Genomic DNA, 15,757 nt, shown 5'->3' with positions numbered 1-15,757 from the left:
ACCATTCAACCTCCTTTCCTTCAATTCAAATCGGACTGTGTTGTGCTTCGCACCAACCTGGCATTCATGCCTAAGGTGCCAACTGATTTTCACCTCAATGATCCAGTGTTCTTAAAGTCTTTCTTCGCTAATCCCCAATCTCCGGCGGAGCATCGTTTGCATTTATTAGACGTTAAGAGATGCCTTAAATTCTACATTGACTGGACAGCGCCCTTCGTAGGTCTGATCAACTGTTCGTTGCTTACGGGTGCATGCGCAAAGGGCGTTCTGTTACCAAGCCAACTATTGCACGTTGGATTTCCTCAGCAATCTAATTCTGTCATCAGAAGGCCGGCAAGCCTCTAAAATCTACAGTGAGCTCATTCCACCAGGTCGATGTCATCCTCTACGGCCCTGTTTGCTGGTGTGCCGATTCACCAAATATGTCGAGCAGCCACTTGGTGCAGCAGGCATACTTTCACAAAGCACTACTGTCTTGAGACGATCAACGAAGCTGATACGGCAGTGGGCCAATCTGTGCTTCGCAATCTTTTTAAATAAGGTGAGCCTCTTTCTCTCCCTCCGCCTGTATGGTTTTTACTATTATCTGTATGGCAGCATTACATCATTTCATTGCATGTTTATGCTAATGCACTGCTAGTTTGTCTTGCAGCTAGCTATTACTGCTCACTATTCTATTCAAGCATGTGAATCTATGAAAGCCACCCTAATACTGGAGAAGAACAATTGTTAGTTACCTGTAAACGGTGGTTCTCCAGTATTGGTGTCTTTCATAGATTCACATGCGAGCCACCCAGAGGCTCGCTTCTCCTCCTAGACTCTTTTTTTTTTGTCTACGAAAATCTGAGGGCCTGAGCCTCTGAGGAGGTTTTCGAGGGGTACGTGCGCCTGATTGGCTGTAGTTTGGACTAGCATAAGGACATGGATATGCTATGAAAGTGCTTTTTTCTTTTAATGTATTCCTATGTGCTAATGCTAACCTTGGTACTTTTGAGTATTTATGGTTTTAGAATGTATTTAATTATGTTTTTATATACATATGATTGGTTTTATTGCTATTTTATTTACTGTGAGGCTCCCCCTTCGACGGGGAATATTCAAGCATGTGAATCTATGAAAGACACCAATACTGGAGAACCACCGTTTACAGGTAAGTAACAATTGTTCTTTACAACACTGTTGGAGCTCTCAGTAGTTCCTCACCAAAAACTACATCTCACTCTCAATCTTCTCACTCAGAGCCATGGAGAGATAAGACATCCAGATCCCAGTCATCTCAATCTTGCGATCTGCCACCTGAAATCTTAGAATTTTATTATCTTAATCTCCTGCTAGACTGCATGAACATCAAAGAGGCTAGACATCCTTCCACAAGAGCATGCTATGCAGCAAAGTGGAAGAGATTTGTAATACACTGCAGTAACAATCAAATGGATCCTCTGAATGCTTCAGTTCAAAACATCATTTGCTATTTATTACATCTGCCGCATTCCAATTTAGCCTACTCTTACATACTCTTAAATCTTGCTGCAATAGCTGCATACCTACATAACAGACATCTGTCTCTTTAGAGTGCTTGTCATTGAAGCAGTTATGGAGGGACTTAAAAATCATACCTCCAAGACTTCCACCTGCTCCAGTGTAGAATCTCAACATTGTCCTTACCAGACTGATGGGTCCAGCCTGGTAAGGAGATTTGAACTGCAATTTCTCATTTGAAAGGTAGCTTTTAACATAGCTATCACATCACTGAGGAGAGTATCCTCAGGCACTAACCATAGAAGAACCATTTTTACAAGTACACCAAAACAGTGGTTCTTAGGAACAACCCTAAATTCCTACCAAATGTCATTTCTGCCTTTCATATCAACCAATCTGTTGAGTTGCCTGTGTTCTTCCCTCAACCAGATTCGGTGGCAGAATGTGCTTTGCATACTTTAGATGTGAAAAGAGCACTTTACTATGTAGAAAGGATTAAACCTTTCCGAAGGACAAAACTACTGTTTGTCGCTTTTGCGCCACCACATAATGGCAATCCTATATCAAATTCGGGAATTGCAAGATAGTCAAGTGCATTCAGTCATGCTATGCAAAGGCAAAACTGACAATTCCTCCTAAGGCGTACTCCACACGCAAACTAGGGGCTTCTATGGCATTCTTATGGAATTTACCCATAGATGACATCTACAAATCTGCAACATGGTCTCCACCTCACACATTCACAAAACACTATTGTGTAGATGTGTTCGCAAGACCGCAAGCAAGCTAGTGTGGGCCAAGCAGTTTTACACACACTATTTGACAACTGTAACAGCTACAGGTTAGCCTCCGCTTTGGGTGATAACTGCTGCATAGTCTATGCACAGCATGTGACTACAGCTCACATTCCTCCAACTGAAAATGCTGCTTACCCAGTATGCATCTGTTCTGTGCATGTAGTGCTGTAGATTTTCATGCGCACACCTGTTTCCCCAGGTACCTATACCTGTTGCAGTAATATCTTAGTTTGATACATATATACATGGATATTTCTTACTAATTCCATTATCTCCCTCTGCGGCAAGCAATCTAACAATGGAGTTGATGCCCATGCGCACTATCACCGAAAGGAGTTGTCACCTACCTCGTGACTGGAAAAGACTTCTTCTCAGAAAATCAAAGTGCAAACATACGGATCCAACACTAGCTGGCAGGCTATGCACAGCATGTGAATCTGCAGTTCTACCTGCCACGAGCAGATGCAAACTGAGTAAGTAGCATCCTGCTGTAGTTATCTCCTCAGTCCTAAATGCTACCACAAGTTAGCTAAAAAGGTGACAATTCTGGTGTGCAACCTATACCTATCCAAGGGCCATAATGAAATGAAATGAGTCTTTTATTGTTTCAGTTATTAAAAACCATTCAATATCAAATTCTTATACCCTCTATCTGTTGAAAACATTTTTTTTGTATACCAAACTATTTCCTAAAAGGATTATTAAAAGGAGATTTCATAAGAAAATATACAGTGTTACTGACTTTCTAAATGAACACTAGACCGAATCATTCAAAACCCCATCTAAGAATCCTACCTAACATTAAATCTGAAATACATGACCATATCCAAGGGCCATAAGTCGATGGGTGTTGAGCCTGTGCCAGATTTGCACAAAAATGTAAAAACTAAAGGTCCGAGAGCTTTGGGCAAAAAAGGGCTTGGCACAAGTGAAAGAATAATTGAAGGGTGTTAGAAAGCAAGGGTTCCAGCATACTTGAAGAGACCGAAGATATTCGAAGAGGACATCACTGGGTTTGACGTTGAATAACGTGTTCTGATGAAAATAGATATTGAAGCCTATGTGCCAAATGGTCATCTTGATGCAACAAAAAAACTATAGACATGTAATGGCACAGAATGAGCCCCACAGACCAGGTCATATCATAGGGCTTAAAAGCTCAAAGTTGACAGGACAACAATCTGCAATCAACTGAATCAAAAAGAAAAATGAGCCTTTTATTTGATTAAAGAAAGTCACCAGTGTGGTCGTACCTTCAAACTAGGATTCAACCTGACCTGAGATCTTTACCCAAGGAAGGGAAAAGATGCACAACATTCTCCCTTAAGTAGAAAACTGAACGTTGAAGCAGAGGAAAATGCTATTGACATTAAGAGGAAGCAGTGACTTAACCTCGAAGCCGTTACGACTGCATTTATTTATTTATTCCATTTGTATGGCTCAACAGCTACCCTGAGGGTTTCCCGGCGCCTTGGATTCGCACATTACCAGGGGGTCATAAATTTATAGTGTTTATTCTTGGTTGAAAAGCCATGCCTTGATACCTTTCCTAAATTTTATGTAGTTGGCCTCTAGGTGCAGTGTGAGAGGGATAGAGTTCCACAGCACTGGCGCCAAATATCCAAAGGCGCAACCTCCTAGTCGTGCTCTTTTGAATCTTGGGACAACAAACTTCTCCCGATTGATCGAAGATTACGAGTCGGGATGTATTTACGGACCAGATTGCAGAGGTAGGCTGGTGCTTCCCCTATGTTTATTTTGAACATAAAACATAAAGCTTTAAATTTAGCTCTGTTGCCCATCTTGAGCCAATGTAGTTTACGTAAATGTTCCGATACATGCGCCCGCCCAGGTAGATGGAGCAGTATCCTGGCTGCCGCGTTTTGGACGACCTGTAATCGGCGTATAATTTCTTTGTTGGCACCTAGAAACAGAATATCACCATAGTCCAGTCTTGAACCAATCAAGGCCTGAACTACCGTTATTTGCGCCCCTTCAGGTGTTGCCATAAAATTTTCCTCAGCCATTTGAGGATGGCGAAGCAGACTGAAGCTGTTTAGCGGCCTGAGCGCGCATTGTCAGTTTGTCATCAATTATTACTCCTAAATTACGGGCTGATGGAACTGCCGTCTGAGGAGGACCCAATTCAGTAGGCCAATGAATTGGTCCCCACAGATCTTTTTGTTCACAGAAAATTAGCAGTTCGGTTTTATCACCATTTAATTTTAATTTCTTGGAGTGCATCCATTGAGCCATATTCTGTATTTCTAAGCGGAGAGAGGAGGGACTTTTTTATCAGTTGATGATAAGGAGAACACCAATTGTGTATCGTCTGCGTATGAGAAGATTGTAAGACAAAATCTTTCCGCTATGCTCGCTATAGGGGTGATATAAAGAAACTTACAAACAAGCCTTGAAGGCCTACCATCGGTTATGTAAAAAAACTAAAGGAGATTTTACCAAAAGTACCATCTTAGAGGCACAAAACCACTCCGGTACCTTGTTCAAGGTTCTAAATGATTTAGCGAGCGCTACACATATACCAGAACCCCCAACGCTGTCCACATCACAATGTAATGGTCTGGCGAAATATTTTAATGATAAAATATCCAACATTTACTCAACGCTCAGTGGAGAAGAGGTTCCTAACCCCTCCACTACTGGAATCTCGAGTTCGAGGGAGCTGGTAGACACTTTTGGGAATCGACTGACAGTCTGGCAACCCTTAGACCAGCACACATTTGTAGAAACCCTCAACCGCATTAAGTCAGGCTCCCCTAACTATCCCATACCAACAGGCATCCTTAAACAACTAGAGCCCGACATATTAAATGTCATTAGATTACTACTAAATGCTTCAGTAAAGGAAGCGGTAATGCCAGTCGAATGGAAACACGCAATGGTAGTACCGCTACTGAAAAAATCAAACTGCGACCCAGAGATCTTCTCTAATTTCAGACCGGTATCACTTCTCCCCCTATTCTCGAAAATTTTAGAAAAACATGTAAATAAGCAGTTGACAGAATACATCACCACCAACAAGCTACTTCATCCCTCTGTCGGGCTTTAGAGCCGGGCACTCGACTGAATCCACCCTACTAAGAGTTACGGAAGCCATCCGTCAAAAGTTGGATAACGGGGGCACAGTGGCACTCATTCTTTTAGACTTGAGTGCCGCCTTTGATACTATATCCCATGAAACGCTACTTGAAACCTTAGAGGGAATAGGGGTAAGGGGCGCAGCACTGAAGTGGCTAGAAAACTTTTTGGCAGACAGGTCATATCAGGTATTCTCCAAAAACAACACCTCCAATATCGTAACTTCCCCGTATGGAGTCCCACAGGGGGTCAATCTTGAGCCCGCTATTTAATATTTGCTGTCCCCGTCATAATTTTTTCTCCATTGTCATTCAAGCTTTTTACATTTGCTTTTTTCAGTTATTAGCTTTTCGGAGAACCACAGGACTGGCGGTCTACCGGATTTCTGTTTATTCCTTGTTAGTGGAATAACTGTCTCTACAGCTTTGGCTAACCAGTGTGTAATTTTATCCTGATATCTTACTTTAAGGTCATCTAGATTTAGATTAGGCCTGGAATTCTTTAGCTGGGAATTCAAGTCCTCTATATTCAGTTTTTTCCAGTTTCTGAAATGAGACTTCTCGGGCCAATTCACTGCTTTATTATCTGGTAGCTTGATCCTAAATCTGATCAAATGATGGTCAGACCATGTTAAAGGTAGTGCAGGCTCACAAGTAAGACCATCAAAGTTGGCAAAGATAGACTCTAATTGATGGCCTGCTGTACGAGTGGGGCCTGTATTGCATAGATGTACATTAAGGGCTTCTAGGTCTAACTGCATAGTTACCAAAGAAGGAATTCAATACGATTCTTATCTCATAGAAGATGCCTATTAAAACAGGATATAAATTACCACAGAACTGACCTTCTGGAGCACAGGGTCATCTTCCTTGGGGGTTGCTGCATCGGGCTGGCCGGTGAGTCAACTTGGTTGACTGGATTTTGCGTTTCGGTGTCTGCGGACTGCAGGGGAGTAGCTCCTCAATTCCAAGGAAGATGTCCACCCATTCGCAAATTACCACACAGTCTCCTAGGGTTCATGGAGGCTGATCAGCCACAGGATGAGTCGCTGGTCATGATAATCTAAACTGGGTGCAGGCAGGATTTGGCATCATAACACCACAACAGCCTTCAGTTCTCACGGCACTTTGTTCACTCTTCATGATCTTTCAAATATGAGTTCCTGGTGTAAGGGGTGCCACCTAAGTACTCAGTTTAGGGGCGTTAAGGGGAGTGACAGGTAGTAGTCAATGGGCTACTTACCTTTACGGAGTTCACGTCCTCTCTATGCCCACTACCTGTGGGCATAACCCTGAACCAGAGAGTCTAATTCTGCCAAAACTAACATGGTGAATTCTAAAAATCGTGTCCACTTCAGGTAGCCCACCTTAGGGGTGGTAGAAGCCTGAGAAGGAAACAAGCCTCCTTACTAGCTAATTTACCCGCCTGTCCTGGTACCAAATGTGCCTGGGGCAGGTTGTGGCAGGCAGGTGGTGACACCTAACCAGTCTGGCAAAGCGTAGCGTCACATATCCAAGATGGCAGAGGCCTTTGAAGCCTTTTGCCTTGATATGCTGATTACTTAGCCATCCTGCTTGGAGGAGGGAACACCACCTCTGACCGGTGCAGGTATTGTTTCTACCCTCAGAGTACAGGCTCTCATCTGTAAGGGGTCAGAAACCTGTCTGTGGTAGTTGGTGTTTTCTGGGACACGTCCGGGATGCCCTCCTGGCGCATGTATTAATAAATCTCTCACTGAAATCAGCGTTGGTGTATTAATGAGGTGTATGATGCCAAACATTTCTAGTTTCAGTGAAACCATCATGTCGCTGGGGAACTTGTAAATACCAGTGTCTAGCTCTTGACCCAAAATGGCTTCCCTGTTCACTTGTTAAATTGAAGAATCGACCTAAACATCACAGGGGCATATCTGCTTGTGCAGATATGTCCACACATGTAGTATAGTATGCCCTTTCTTTGAGCTGTAAGGCCTGCTGTAGGGGTAACTGACCTATACTGCATACATTGTCTGTAGGCATGTCACAAAGGCGAAGTCTTCACTCTGTTATTGATACAGCCAAAAGGCGTACCACTCCAGACCGGAAAAGCAAGACAATTGATGCTTGTCAGCGCAGCCTATGTCCCATTGGCCAATTCAATTGGCTTGCTCTTCTGGTACAGCTGTTCACACTGCGACCAAATGGCAGACCACTTCCCAGAGCAGTATCGTAAGAAGGGGAAGCTTTTCGTGTTAGAGATGATCTTCCCTTCTGCTTTTATGTGCAAAGGAGGAAAGGGGAATCCCAAAGATTGATCCTTGGATTTTTATCTCGTGTGATTGGGCCAAAGGAAATTCTGGTTATGGATCAATAAATGCTCAAATCAAAAATGGCAAACGCCTGTTGCCAACATCGCCCCCCTTGGCATGGGAAGCTTGCATCAAAGGCCTCTATGTAGATGATTGGTCCATCTCCAGTAAACTCAAGATCTTTGTAAAGGGAACCAACATGCCTTTGGCATCACAAAGTCCGGCAATTGCAGACATCAATAAGCCAGGACCAAGTAGTGACAGTCTTCAAGTTGATGCGCTCAGGGGGTGCCCCTGGCCCGAGTGGCGTTTCAGCTGTGGTGTACAAATAGGCTCTGACCTGATGGTTCTCAGTAATGGCTTCCCTATTCTAGTGGTTGCTGTTCATCTTTTGAGGTTTTGGATCCCAGCCTTCCCCATATTCCGATTACTGCCTGGGGTGATCCTGCCTGCAACAGTCAATCGCCCACCCACAGACTACATCGAACCTTCATTCTTTGGGGTCCACTGTCAACATGCCAAAGTCACACTTGACTTCTTTCTAAATGCTTCATTTCATTGGAGCTTTGCCGGACATAGTTTTGTGCCTTCCCTCTGATGTAGGGAATCCTGGACATTTGGGATATGATCCCGATATTGCAGCCTGGATTTCGGTAACACCTACTCTGAGGGTACTGGGTTTGATGGCCTCTTAAATCCTGCTAGTAAAACACACCAAATGGCATATGCAGTCTCTATAGTAGGATCTGAAGTCCCAGTCTGTGCAGCATCAGGGGAATCTCTCCGACAGACTTCAGGTTTTGGAAAAGACTGCAAGAGATCTGTAGTGGTGGCGGCTATTAAACTGCAGTCTGGTCCGTCAGATTCCTGTCCCTTCCCAGAGTTGACAGTTTTGACGGATACATAATTTCTTGGCTGTGGTGGCCATCTGAGAGGAGGTGGAGATCAGAGGGCTCTGGTCTCTGGAGGAAATCTGCATCCACATCAACTTGTTGGAGTTGCACTACATTTGCTCGGTGTTGAAAGTCTACTGCCATCTATCAAAGGGAGGCTGGTTCAGGTGTTGATGGACAACACGGCTGCCATGTGGGACTGCAACAATCGGGTTGGCGTCATGGACACTGTCCTGGGAGGTCTTGCGCCTCTGGACACGTTTGGGACATTTTCCTGGTCTTGCACCACCTATGGAAATCTCTGAAACCAAGGGAAGACTAACTCTACACCCGGAGATGATACAACATCTCTTCCAAGAATAGGGAGACAATTTGCTAGATCCATTCGTCAATGCAGACCACTGACCGTGTCAGCACTTCTGTGCGCTGGAGTTTCCAATGCAGCTCTCTAGGAGACGCATTCTCCTTGGAGTGGACAGTGAGACTCCTGTACGCCTCTCTGCCTGTAGGACTCCTGCCCTGGGTCTGCAAGATCATGAGGACCAACGGGGGCCCCCAAGTCACCCTAGTGGCTTAGAGATTGGGCAAGGAGAAATTGCTATCCAGTACACCTCGGTCTGAGTGTCCGTTCTCTGATCAGGCTGCCCTTTCAGGAGGATCTCTTGTTGCAGGAGCAGGGTCAGGAAGACCTGACCCTGCTGCTGCAAGATTTTTGAGAACCAGTCTTACGCCGGAGGAATATTCAAAGGTAAGGAATCTGAGTCTCTACCAGAAAAGTTGTTACGGTAAGTAACTTGTTTTAGGGGCACAAAGAGGTTTTCATTTCAACCACTAGATAGCTGAATAATGTACATCCTTTTAATCTTAGTGTTAAGTGTCACAGGTAGTTAACAGTTTCTTTTTTTCTTCCCTGGATTTTTTCAATTGCTTTTTGGTCCTGTTGATCTGATTTCCAGCCATAAAAATGTATAGGCCTATTTATACTTTCTTTTCTTAATTTCAATTTGTAGGGTCTGAAGATGGAAAGATTCATGTCTGGAATGGTGAAAGTGGAATGAAAGTAGCTGTTCTCGATGGAAGACATACGGGTCCTATAACTTGTTTACAGTTCAACCCAAAGTTCATGACTTTTGCAAGTGCTTGCTCAAACATGGTAAGCTTTTTTTGTTTCTGGTCCAAAGGGCACCTGCTGGTCAGGGTTTTATAAACTAGTCAGTAGACCTGAACTCAATATTCTGGAGGTTGTAGTATGTGAAGGAGCCTTGTGTAGGTCATTAATCTTTTTTAAAAAAATTTTTATTCTTGATGTACCTCACCATACAAGTTCAGTTGATAACTATGCTTGTATTTTTTTCCCCGCCAGGCATTTTGGTTGCCGACGATAGATGACTGAGTGGGAACAGCTGGACTTCCTCGGAGAGCAGTACCAATTGGCTGAGGGAAGATTGTGAGGCAGCACTGAGGGATTTCTCCTTTTGAGCTTACTTGTGAGGAGGCAGATGTCTTTGATTCTTCATGCTTCTTCTACCAGTTCCCTCATTGGTCTTATACTCGTATTACCGTTGTATTCGAAGAGGACAACCCATTTCGTCTTGCTTCCTGCGTGGTTAGTTCTGATCTAACAGTGCAGTGTTATCCTTTCTCCGTTGACTCATCTGAAACATACAACATGCTGTTACTGTTCTCTCATCTGACTTGAGTCTCCAGTTGACTTGTATGAAGTGGCCAACTCTGCATTTCTCATTTGCCAAATTGAAGGTGAATGATCATGCTCGTATTCAAAGTTCACCAGAGATTATCATCTATGTTGTAGACGGCCAGTCGCTGGACTTGCATGACATACTGTCATGAACATTTGCGTGGCAATCTGCTGTCAAAGGTGCTCATTGCCCCTAAGTATCACTTGCCTGTGGTTTTCATCCTAATAGCAAGTGCAGGCACTGTGCATAACTAAAGGATTCTGATGAACAAAACAAGACTTATTGACTTTTGAAGCCATTGTAGTTTCCATGTTTGCATCCTTTACACTGTATTACTCTTGGTTGTCGTTTTTTGTCTTGTACATATTCATCATAAAGGGGAGGGGGAGTTGTATTTTTTTACTGTTGAATATTAAAAAAAAGAAAAAACTTAACTGACCAGGTAGTGTGCTATCCAGGTCGTTGTCCGTGCCATACTGTAGACTCATTCTTGCGGATTGTTGCTTCGTCAAATGAAAATCTGCAAGAGCTTGAAGTGATCTTCTCTTTATTTACAATACTCCACTTTATCTGTAGTTCATTGTGAGGCTAGACCCAGGTGGATCCTTGGGCACGAAAAGGCCCCAAGGGAATTGCAGTTGAAACTAACAGTAGAAAGATTATTAAAACAGCGGGCAAAATAAGGGGCGAGAGACTATACAACATTTCAGCATATATCATAGGTCTTGGCAGAATGCAATTTTTGTACTTTAGGTTCTAGGCCCTAAAATCTTGATCAGTGATCAAGGGTATGTTTAGAGCACTTCAGTAACCACCTTTACACTACCTAGTTGGGATTTGGTCTAAATTGCTGCCTAGGTAGACGTTTCCCATTGTATAACCTGATTGCCGATTTATTTTGAAACTTTTCCCTCTTGTGTGGCTATTTATTTCCTGAACGTTTCTTCCTCCCTGTACTATTTTTTAAATATTAATTGCTCCCCTGCTTTTTTAAAAAAAAAGTAAACTGGCAAACATTCATTAGTGTTTGGTTTAAACTGTAGGTGTTTAAATGTGTTGTCCCATCTATCACCATGCCTGTTTTTGTATAATCATGACCAACATTTAACACAGTATTGTAAGTGTGCACTAACTCGAGTATACAGTGGATACATATTTCCTTTTGTAATGGTTTTTGATGCAGCTAAGCATTACAATTAGCATCTTTCTTTGCATCATATTGAGTGCTCAGATCAAAATATACTATTCTATAAAAACATTTCTTGGATTATTGTGGTGTAAAAAATATTGTCATGTTACACTCGGTTGTCATCCTGATTTCCAAAAGTTAAGAATGCCAGTAATGTAGTGTGTGTGTGATCATCTTTATGTGCCCTATTCAATTTTTAATGCTATGGTAGCATACGCTGAGTGGTGGTAGTAGTAGTTTCCTCCCTATTTTGCCTTATGTATGTGTTGCTTTTAATGTAAAATAGCTGGCAGCAATAAGACATTTATCATTTCAACTCGCAGGGATCATGCTAGAAAAATTGTCAGTTGGAGCATTGTGGTAGAACATGCACATTTTGATCCAATTTATAGACATTTTTGCCTAATGCAAGTTAATGTGAGATGGTCATATGACAACAATTAATTGGTTATGGCAGATACTGATTTAACGTGCAGGTGTACGAACGTTTCCTCTAAGGAAGTATTTAAATAACCTTGGACGGGAGCTAGCATTTGTTCCTACAAATACTAACTAAACATTTTTACAAAACCCTGCTGCTTCTCTTGCCAAGTTATAAAACCTGGTTGTTTGCTAAAATGTGCTATGTATGAGACAAGACATAATGGCATCTGAACCTAGCATGGCCTTTCGAAGTTGTCATTGAGCATAATACAGTATACTGCTTTGAATCTGAATGGAACGATTCCTTTCCAGCTCCATGACCGTGTATACATATAGAGTAATATGTTTCACACACTTTTAAAATTATCATGCCTGTAATCTCGTCCCACTTTAACTGGGTATAATGGCATAGTAAAATTATTACCCCCCCCCCCCCCCCCCCCCTCCCCTCCCCCGGAAAAACTTCAACCTGCAGATACTCAACAATTTCAACATTTCCGTTTTTGTTTCATCACAATCCTGCGAACTAGCGAGCCATAATGAATTGGAAGTGCCTTTATTTTGCTGAGCGTTGGATGATGCATGGCACATACTTTATGTAAATCTTTGTGCTCATGTAAGCTGATAGCTGTTGGGGAGATGTTTACACACTGTCCGTACAATGGCAGAAACTAACTCTTTGGCCAGGCAAGCACAAGGTAAAATAAATCCATTTTATTTGGATTTATCATATTTGCCTGGGCATCCAACTCTTCTGTCACTAACCCCAAGGCTATTGCAGTGGAATCCGATTTATTATAAAAGTTTGGTATTCCTCCTCATATATTTCTACAGTCATACTTTACTTTGGGATTAGGGCAGAGTAGAATCTGGAGGTAATTGAAACAGCTCTCAGGCCTCTTTTCTAGTCCAGTGGGTAGTCATTGAAATGTCTTAAAGTAGACAGTGTACCCTGTATAACAAGATACAGTTCCATAAGCAGCCAAAGGTAGCCTTGTGATCCTCAAATGATACATGCATGACCATCTTGGGCCCAGCACTGAAGAAATCGGCTGAGAAAGATTATACTCATACGGGGGCTTGTCAAATGAAATGTCCTTCACTGTTAAATCACATTTACTCTGCCTGACAGTAATACTGGATACTCTTGCTTCTAGGTGCTCGCAAATGAACCTTAGTTCATTAATTACAAGGTGAATAGTGTTTGTTGTGTTGCGATTAAGTGCTGTTCAATCTCTCTAGGCCTGGAAATGAAGAAGGGGAAATTCCAGCACATTTGGGCAGTCTGTACAAAAAGCTAAAATTGCATGCTTGTGTCATTAGAACTGCTTGTTTCCCCCCACCAGAAAGATGCTATTGCATATTTTAACAGGCATATGCGTTCAGACCCAGCAGGAGGAAGTTACTTGTCCGAGATTTTTCCAACAGCAGCCTTTGTGGCCTAGTGGGGATTTTGTGCCAGCAGCCTTGGTACAATTCGGTTTAGGAATAACTCCATTCTGCCACAAGACTAATCCTATCACCTGCCAGTTTCTCAGAGCAGTGCAAATATAACTGACCGAACGACAATGGGGATCTAGCTTCTGTGGAAAGAAGGCTGGTTACCAGGGATGGAGACAGTCACGATGAATGCTTTTAGGGGTCACCATCCTACAACGAAGGCAGAAAAATCAAGGCCCACCGGTCTCGGCCCACCAATGGCCAGAGTGCATCTGTTTGTGTTAAGGAGCTGTTCCAGACTGGCACAATCGCAGGAGCACCACTGCCCCAAGGACAAACTTGCTTGCATTGAGAGGAATGGATTGATGTCAGGCCTCAGCATTTAACTAGCACATAAGGTCATTGAACGAGATCCATTTGGATGTGCATGAAGGTGCCCCCTGCTGCAGTTCCTACAGTAGGTGTGGTCTTTATTGTTTTTCCAGCCTTAAATGGCATGCGTGAGACAGGAGTGGCAATAAATCTGGGCTGTGAAAGAAATAATGGGCACATACTAACGGGTTAAAGCAGTATGAATCATGTCCCTCCCTACATGGGCTGCTCCATGATCTGGTGAGGCTGAGGTGTAAAAGTTTGGGGACGACCACGCGCTCAGCGTGGTCTCCTCCCACCCCCCCTTCCCCTCACCGGTCTCTTTTACATTGCTGCTTCAACCAAGCTGTTTTAGTTTGATGCTTGCTTCTGCAATTAAGACAAGTCTTCGATAAAATACAAGAAATAAGTGTTTCAAAATCGATTTTTACAGAATGCAGTATTTTTAGCGGCTAAGTTAGCTAAAGCATTTCCTTTTAAAACATGAGAATGCTGACAGGCTGCACTCTTCAATACAGCTACCTTATCTGGACTTTAGAGGGCTTTTTAAAGGTTTTAGACATACTTCCCATTTTTAGGTCGAGCATTCAAGACCTCTTGTATATACTTTAGTTATACTTTGTGGGCTCTGGAGATCAGCCCTGGGACTTGTCTACTTCCGCTTGGGGGCTTTTTTTTCTGTTTAACTGCCTTTATTTAACTGTATTAATAAAAAACGACAAGCCGAGGTCAGTAAAATACCAGAATTGCTTTCTGCTGAGGAACTTTCTTTTCAAAAAATTTCGGGCAACTGCCTCTATTTAACTTTCTTGATATAAAACGATCAGCAGAGGTCAGTAAATAGGAGAATAACTTTAGCATACTCTAGATTCCAGTCCATAGAAATAGTCTTCCACAAGCACCCGTAGACAATATTATTTTCAGTGATACCACCTCCGAAGGCCCTGCTTTTATATTAAAAACAGAGCTTTGGACTATACCGTTTCCCGCTGAAAGGCAATTTTTTCTCTCCATGTTCCCATACCTGGCGTGTCACGCAGTTTGGTGCTTACTTTCCCTCCATGTTAAAGAGGTTAATGGGTTATAAAATATGTTTCTCTAACCGCTCAGGCACAAAGAGGTGGAGGTGTGGCTGTCATATGTAAAGAGCAGCTCACACGAACATCCTCGACCCCTACCTCGACTCAGGGAATTGAGGGACTACACTTTTGATTTCAAGTAAGCCCCAGCTCTCTTTAGCGGGATTAGTGATCTACCGCCCACCTGGTAATGAGGATCCCAATTTGTCTATGCTGATGGAGCCAATTGTGCAGAGCTCCCTCCTCCATCCTCACTTCATCGCGGTCGGGGATTTTAACATTCACATGGATAAATCGGACTGCGCTATGGCTGAGTTGTTGAGATCCACACTAAATACAGCCAATTTGAGATTGATTAATGATGGCCCCACTCATAGAGCAGGCCACTTGCTTGACTTAATTTTTTCCAATATTAATGACGTAGAGGCGGAGGCACCTTTACCGTTAATTTGGTCAGACCACTCATTGATCCCTTTTACATTAAACATAGCTACAGATAGGCCAGTCTCTAGCAATTGCTCCTTTATGAAGAGACAATGGAAAAAGCTTGTCCCCGAGATCATGGGCCCGGTTTTGGCTCAGAATACCCCCTCTCTTACCTCAAATGCTAATTTTGATGCTCAGTTACTTAATGACTGAGTTGGAAACCTGGTATCTTCCATTGCGCCAGCTTCACGGGCAATATCTAAACGTAATTCTCCCTCCGCTCCTTGGTTCTCTCAGGATCTCAGAGTAGAGAAAGCAGCATGTAAGAGGCTGGAAAGACGATGGAGAGCTAATTACGGGCTCCTAGAAAAAAAGTTATAAGGAAGCATCCAGAAAACTCAAGAAAGCAATTAGAACGTGGAAGTGAGTCCCTGCAGCCCTCCGATCAATCGGCACAAGCTGTGCCGGACTGAGGCTTAGGGCACAGCGTACAATTGCAAGTAAGCAGTATTCTAGCCAAAGGATTTCACAATTAATTAAAAGCACAAAACAACTTAGGAGATAAAAACACCT

General features: G+C 42.9%; 1 protein-coding gene across 1 annotated transcript in view; it reads left to right on the top strand.

Moving 5' to 3' along the window:
- The window catches only part of WDR82 (WD repeat domain 82), a 136,637-nt gene extending 125,124 nt beyond the window's left edge, over positions 1–11,513 (top strand). Inside the window, exons 8-9 of the mRNA XM_086939026.1 lie at positions 9,566–9,708; positions 9,919–11,513. Coding sequence (XP_086795152.1) covers positions 9,566–9,708; positions 9,919–9,948 — 173 coding nt within the window. The 3' untranslated portion in view covers positions 9,949–11,513. The remainder of the gene's footprint in view (positions 1–9,565; positions 9,709–9,918) is intronic.
- The last annotated feature ends 4,244 nt before the right edge of the window (positions 11,514–15,757 follow it).

The sequence above is a fragment of the Lissotriton vulgaris genome, chromosome 9 (assembly GCF_964263255.1).
Source record: "Lissotriton vulgaris chromosome 9, aLisVul1.2, whole genome shotgun sequence".
Lineage (NCBI taxonomy): Eukaryota > Metazoa > Chordata > Amphibia > Caudata > Salamandridae > Lissotriton > Lissotriton vulgaris.
The sequence above is the reverse complement of the archived record's forward strand: the minus strand, read 5'-3'. Positions and strand labels throughout refer to the sequence as shown.